Below are 7,728 nucleotides of genomic sequence, written 5' to 3'. Positions count from 1 at the left end.
CATAGGACAATGCATTAAGACGTGCACACCATGTAACAACATGGAGGTCACCTGTGCTCAAGTCAAAAGGATTTGAATTTTCAGAGGCAAGTAAAGTATAATTATATGCATAGTGTTTGGTACATACTATGATACTATATACTTGATTACTTGTATATAGTTAGTAGAGTTGAATCATTACTCAAACGTGCATAAGAATAACAGATTAACAGCTAAGTAAGTATCAACCCAAAATTGAATGTCTTTACAATTATATCTTAGTTGTGATTCAATTCGTTAATACAATGACGTTGTAATTATTTAACATTATTAGTTGGATAAACATCATTATAGCCAACTAATAACAAATTTCGTTCAAATCCTAGTTTTCGTGGTCATTTTAAAGACTAGTTTGAGTATTTTCTCTATATAATGTTACATGCTGCCCCGTTTAAGATGAACATATAGTAAACAATTGTCTTGCTGCTCCTCTAGATACATAGCTTATACAGCATCTACATAGTGATGGCGTTTGCAGCAGTGTTTCTTGTGATCCTGATGGCCACACCGTCGGTCTTTGCCATGGATTATCCTCCCTTGAATTACCCCGTTTATTGGAACTTAGCCACTAACTACACAGTATGGACCACCAGATCGCTAAATGCTGGTGATAAGCTTAGTAAGTTTTCTCTTTCTTTGGTTGAATTGTAATTTCAAGGAAATTTTGTCAACAACTACCAATTAAAGCATGTGTTTTGAAAATATTTTTTTTTAAAAAAAAATACCACAAAGTTGTAAAAAGTTTAAGTAGCATTATCACTATAACAATTTTGGCTAAAATTTTCGGCGTTTGGGTCTCACTTTTTACTTTTATGAAGGGTAATTTAGTCAATTTAGATGGTGATTTTATGAGGTAAAGGTAAAAGTGGAACCTACATGTCGAATATTCTAGATGAAATTATTAGAGTGGTAGCGCTACTTAAACTTTTTACAATTTTGTGGTAGTTCTTTTAAAAGAAATTTTACATAGGCAGTTGTTTTCAAAACACGTGCTTTAATTGGTAATTCTTGACAAAATTTCCTATTTTCAAATTTATTTCTTACGCAAGCGTGCTACTCATGAGATAAACATAAATTAAATGATCATTAAAAAACTTAAATGAGCTATATCCACTTAATTCCCTAGATAAACAAAATGTGGGGGGTATAATTGTCTTTTCAAGTACCAGTGGAGGGGTATATGCGTCTTTTCATGTACTAGTTGAGGGGTACATGTGTAATTTCCTCACCAATCAGTAAAAGCAAGTTGCAAACAGTAATTGGACAATTCACCAAAAGTACTGAATAAATGACCCTGCTTTTTCAATATATTTACAAAAAATGCCATCAGATTAACAAAATTCGTTTATCTAATAGATTAACTTGTATTTTACCAACTTAAACATAATTAAATTTCCCATCATACAATAGTTATATGAAACTCTCTTACAATCTCAAGAAAAAAACAAAAAATAAAATAAAAGAAATCTTGGAAATATAAAAATTAAATAAAAAAGGATTATTAATATTTTAAAGGTAAAAAAGGTAAGAATTAAGAACAGAATTATAAAGGTACCTCTTCTGAGAAGTTTAGATTTCTATACTCTTATTGTACACCAAGATTTCTGAAAGGCCAAAATAGTGAGCTTTTTAAAGTATACTAGAAGAAATTTAAACTCCTAGTTATAAAAAGAAGAAGAAGGTTTAAGGTTAAAATTAGAAGTAATTTCAGTTCTAATGCATTTAACATATTTGAAGGATAAATCATAGATGACTTAACAAAATTGATCTTCAAACTAGACATATTACATTATTACCACTTTCGTCTAACACCTCAAGAATGGACTAAATTAGAAGCTTTGCTAGATAAAAACACATCATCTGCATAAAATAGAGGAGACATGGAGATAGAGCTAAGGAGTGATCTTGAAAGGTTTCCAAACTCTAGTTCTAACCTTTTCCTCAATCATGATTGATAATCTCTCTAGATATAAAATAAATAATAAGTAGGTGGGCATACGATCCTACTGTCTTATTATTCCTCTTGAAGGTCTAAGCTCCCTTGTAATCTCTCCATTTCAAAAAATGTTAAAGTGAAATTTAAATCATAAATTTTATGTATATCTTTACTAAAAAGTAAAAATAGACTTTATATGAGATTTGATAATAAACATATAATTTTTCTATGTTGTATTATACTTTAAAATTAGCAAAATTCTCATTGGTAGCCATGTAAAATTGCACATTCTTAATGGCAATATAATTTTTTACAAATTCTCCCAAATAGTATTATAATACTTTTGATAAGTTTCCCTAGTATAACAATATTTTTGTAATTAACAACTAATTAACTTAATTAAACAAGAAGTAACCTAATAATTAACAATAAAAAAACCAAACACCCCATCCAAGACCCCAGCCACCCTGCCCGCCACCCTTTTACCCACCTCTGTCATCCCCTGTCGGTGCGTAGTACCCCCGACACCATACCTTGACCTCGACCCTGAGCTAGACCCTGACCTAGACTCCTGAACCACCCTCCCCATCCCCTGATCTGAACCATCCTCCCCCTCCTTAAAACCCCATCCCCTATCCTAGAATAACTCTTTCTTCCCACTGGCCGACACCAAAACCCCCTCCCATACGCTGCTAAAAATAATTTGCTCCTTTATTTGGGAGTTTAAGGATTTTGAGTGGTGGCTTAAGGGGTGGAGACTATATGGGTAGTGCGAATTGTGTTCACCGGCATCGGGGAGAGGGTTTTGGTTGGCACCAACCGCGATGGGGAGGAAGAATTTTTCAAGGGGGGGGGGGGGGGGAGGGGTTAAGGGAGGGGGAAGGTGGTTCGGAGGAAAGGGGATGGCTCAGGGTTCGAGGTGGGGTGTCGTCGGTGCACAGTTTCATGGGTAGTATTCGTTGACGAGGGCTAGCTGAGGTGGGGAGCAAGCTAAGGTGGTGGCGTGGTTGTTTTTTTTTTTTTTTTTTTTGTTGTTATTTATTATGTTAACTCTTTTTTAATCAAGCTAATTAGTTGTTTAATTATTACAAAAATATTGTCATGTTATTAGAGAAACCTATCAAAAGTAATGCTATTTGGTAGAATTTGTAAAAAAAATTGTATTACTTTTAAAATATGTAATTTTACATGGCTATCATTGAGAATTTCTCTTAAAAATAAGGAAGTTGTACAAAGTGTGTTTAATACTTGGTATAGTTTTTCATTCAATTCGTTGTTGAATTATGTGGGCATAGCCCAACTCAAAAAGTTGTCTCACTCCTAGAGATGTAGATTCAAGTACTTGGGTCGAGTTTAGTTAGCAACGATCGATCAGGTCATGTTAGGTTGAATTTTGTAAAAGCTGAGTCATGTTAAATTATTATTTTATACGAGTAGAAATATAAATTGAGTTTTTTCAGATCGGATTAGTTTTTAACATGTCTAATTACTCAGCATATTATACCTTTTAATTACAATTTTATAAGGAAGATTTTGACCCCTAATTTTGGACCAAATAAATACTAATTAACTAGTAAGACCCTCCATTTTTTTAAAATGCATAACTTCCATGGATGTTTTTGTTTAAATGCATTATTTCCATAGAGCATCCACAATGGTTGTCCATAAGATCCTGCTAACAATTTCTAAATAATTGCTAGCTACATGCTAACAATTATGGAGTTACAACCTCTTGTACCTAAGTAAAACTATATAGCTTTATAAAGCTATATAGTTTCACTCTACCCAATGCTATTATATTTATTTGTTTAATATAATTTATATATTTATTTGTTTGTTTATTTATTTATTTATTTATTTTATGGTTTATTTATTACAAAAGAATGTAGTTACCATTGTAGAGGTTGTAGCTTAAATTATGTAGCTTGAAGATTTATGATGTGCTAACCCAAAGCTACATGTATGTACATGTAGCTATGTGGATGCTCTTATATGGTAACTTTATACTACTTCCTCTGTTTTTTTTAGTTGACACCTTTATATTGTCACGGTTGCCAACACATGTTTTTAATGATTAATATCTCTAATCATCAACATTATAAAATTATAAAAACTGGATATTAAGAAAATATACATTGAAACGATTCAAACAAGTTCTACATGAATATGTTTTATTGAATCTATAAACCACAAAAACTAGTCAAAGCGTATTGTATAAATAGTGTAAAAGTCTAATGATGTCAACTAAAAAAACGGATGAAGTATATTTTATCATTTTTCTCCTACTTTAAACCCCACTTAAATTATTTTATCATTTCTCTCTCCTCCATAGTCCCTAATTATATAATAAAAATATCTACTCTTTCTCAGTAATTTCTCTTTTATGGTCCACATCTTATTTTTACTATAATAAATTATTCAACCATTATAATATTATATTACTCTCCTAAAATTCAGTGCATCACCTATCACCAAGTGAAGTAAATAAAAAAATGAAGGGAGTATAACTTTTGTACGGACTTTGGAGTAAGTACTGCAAAATAACAAAAAGGATTGAATGAGAATTTTGATGAACTAAGAACCTTTACGTGAACTTCATCATTTAAAACTTAGCGCTTTGCCATTTTATATTAGACATTTATGCATAAGTAATTGAGTACATATTTATATTTACATTAAATTAACAATTGCGTAACCAAACTTGACTGTAATTTTATATTCCAGCTTTTATCTACGATTTCACACACACTGTGGAAGAAGTAAGCAAAAGTGACTACGAAAATTGTGTTTCTAGCAATGCTCTTGAAGCACACACCGGTGGAAATACCACCATTACTTTAAAGGAAGGTCCATCGTACTTCATTTGTGGCACCCCTGGACATTGTGCTAAAGGCATGAAGCTACAAGTAACTGCTAAAGCTCCCGGAATGTCTACTCCGACTGGTGGCAATGGAGCCGTAGGGCTTTCGAGTGTGGCTCCCTTGATTATTGGTTTGCCACTTGCTTTGGTTGCTTTCCTTTCCTAGAGAGAGGCAGTGCAGATGATGTATCATTGGTTTAAAATTTTGTCACGCATTTTAAAATTAATATTAACAAGTGAAATCAATTAAATGTTTATATATAGCCCTTAGTCCTAAAGGCGTTATACATGTCATTACTTTGAAAAACAATATTTATTTATTTGGGATTGTCTTAGATTCATAAACTCACTTTTTTTTAACTACCTATTTATTAATTTATATTAATATAATCCGTACAAAATTAGAATAATTATCAACTAACATGACAAAATTTACAAAACAATTACTTTTATTTACAAATACATAACATTGTTGATTCTGAATTTTTGTCAGTTTTAGAATAATTGACAAATTGGACTTTTCTTCATATTCATAAACTACTTTCAATTCGTTTTCGTACTTTTCACTCACTTTCCATTATCATATGTTTTTTTTTTTTTTAACTTTCAATCATTTTTACTTTATTCCTTTTATGACAACTTTATATTCATTTTTTATCATCTATGGCCCCGACCCACTTTATTATCCAAGACCCCGACCCCTTACATGGGACCAAATTTTATTTAATATATCTCTTACTCTCTATATCTTTCCTCTTTAATACAAAATTACTAAGTTCCCAATTTTTTTCCTTGGTTTGCATAGCTACAGTAGAATAACACTCATCAAAAATGGAGGTAGCTAGTATTCAATTTGACTACAGTTTTTTTTACTAACATAATAAAAAGGAAAACAAAAAACAAAAAAAAGGCTTTTACCACCTACTTTTTTTTTTTTTTTTTTTTTTTTTTTTTTTTTTATGACAACAAAAATTATATATAAAAAAATAAATCAAAAATTAGATTTCACCATCACTTAACGGATTCTTGGAATAGAACCCACCACGTACACCTGTTACTATGTAGTATTTATGGTCAAACTTTTACACACTGACATGTGTGCCAAGTTTGATTGTGTTAGTTATTTTGGGATAAAGGGTGGTTACGTTTTAAAATAAACTTTAAATATGTTGTTAAATAGATACAAACATATAGAATCATAATATCATTTTTTTTATTAATTCCTAAAACCTACCTCTGTTTCATAAAATCTGCTACAATCTCCCAAAATGGAAACTACATATTATGTGCAACACAAAAAAAAAAAATCTAATATAGTAAATTTTTTTGTGTGAATTTACCAACATACCCTTACATAACTTCAATAAACCACCTATTAACTTATTAACCTAAATAAATTTATTCGTAATAAAATCCCAAACCAATATTATCTCTTCTCCCTCATAGTCCACATCCACCACCAACATCACCAACTTTTCTCTCGCCCCCCTCTCAACAACCAGCAACACAATTTTCTCTCTCTTCTCTCACAACCACCACTCCACCACCACCACTCAGATCTAGTCGCCGCCTCCCCTAATCAAAACCGCTAGCTCCTTGCTTCCTTTGTCAAAGTCGCCACTCCTCCTAGAAATCTCATATTTAAAGCAAAAATGCATGGTGAAATCGTGGTTATGAGATGGGTGTTGGGTATTGTAGGCGTCATTTGAAGTGCGCTTACGTTTAGTAAGTGTGAATATGCTTGGCACTCATAGGAAGTGGGAATTGACATATACGATTAGGGACAAAGCAAATTAGAGATCTGCCAAAAAGATTTAAAGAACTTGTAAATCGTTCACGGATCATTTAAGACAACCACTAATAAAGGGACAATGATAGGCAACAACCATTGACCCATGAAGGTTACACCCCATTCATAATCTATGAGATTAATAACTCCATATGGTTCAGAACCACGAAAGTAGGATCGGGGATAATGGTACGAAGTGAGTCATGGATTCACGTTCGCCCGTATTGGCCTCTACTCGATTCTTATCGTGAAAAGTGATTCATGCGATCTCAAAGACATACAAACAAAATATTCAATTCGCTCCAAACTATGATTATGCTAAATTGGTTGAATATTAATGCACCACATAATTCTAAAATATTGTGATCACTTGATTAAACAACAAGATTAAAAAGGAACCTAAATCGGTTATCCAAATTATCTTATTTAAGCGTGATTTTCAATTACATATTCCCTTTAACATGCAATATGGTGATCAACAATAAATAATAGAGTAAACATCAACATTGGAAGCAATTCAACAATAATAATGTTAGTCAAATCAAAGTACAGTAAACCCTAATCATGATGCTAGCAACAAGAATAAAAATAACATTAATTAAGTGATTAATTACTCACTTTTCGCATTTTCTTGAATTCATCATGAATAAACTGTAAGCAACTTCAATAAATAATAAATCAAATCTATATTAAATTAAAAGTAGAGTTGATTTGGTCCAAACCCTCAGTTAATTCTACCTTTCACGCCTTGGTTTAAGGATGGAACCTCGGGTATTATATAGACTCCTTGGAGTGCTTAGGGGAAGTATTATGAGATAAAAGAGAGGCTCGTTTTTAGGAAAAATAGGGAGAAGAGAATATTTTTGGTGTAGGGAGAAAGAGAATGATTTTTGGTGCCCCGAAAGTGAAGAAATCAGGTTTGTATTTATAGAGAAAATGTGTAGGGTAAAGCACGGAACCCTAGAAGTGAAGTGTTGCGAAGGAAAAACCCTAGAAAAAAATTGTTTCGCGCTGCAAAATACCGTAACACGGTACAACGTGCCGTGACACGTCACACAACACTGTGGCGCGGTGTTTATGCCGCGACGTGACAAATCCAGTTTT

At 32.3% G+C, this 7,728-nt stretch overlaps 1 protein-coding gene across 1 annotated transcript; it reads left to right on the top strand.

The window, feature by feature from the left end:
* The first annotated feature begins 458 nt into the window (after nucleotides 1-458).
* Nucleotides 459-5,264, top strand: LOC145590744 (uclacyanin-3-like). Its single transcript, XM_081647175.1, has 2 exons — nucleotides 459-658; nucleotides 4,700-5,264. The coding sequence occupies exons 1-2, from the start codon at nucleotides 505-507 to the stop codon at nucleotides 4,999-5,001; spliced, it is 456 nt and encodes a 151-aa protein (XP_081503301.1). The 5' UTR covers nucleotides 459-504; the 3' UTR covers nucleotides 5,002-5,264.
* Nucleotides 5,265-7,728: the final 2,464 nt, after the last annotated feature.

The sequence above is a fragment of the Chenopodium album genome, chromosome 1, assembly GCF_948465745.1.
Source record: "Chenopodium album chromosome 1, dcCheAlbu1.1, whole genome shotgun sequence".
Lineage (NCBI taxonomy): Eukaryota > Viridiplantae > Streptophyta > Magnoliopsida > Caryophyllales > Amaranthaceae > Chenopodium > Chenopodium album.
This window is presented reverse-complemented; position numbering and strand designations above follow the sequence as displayed.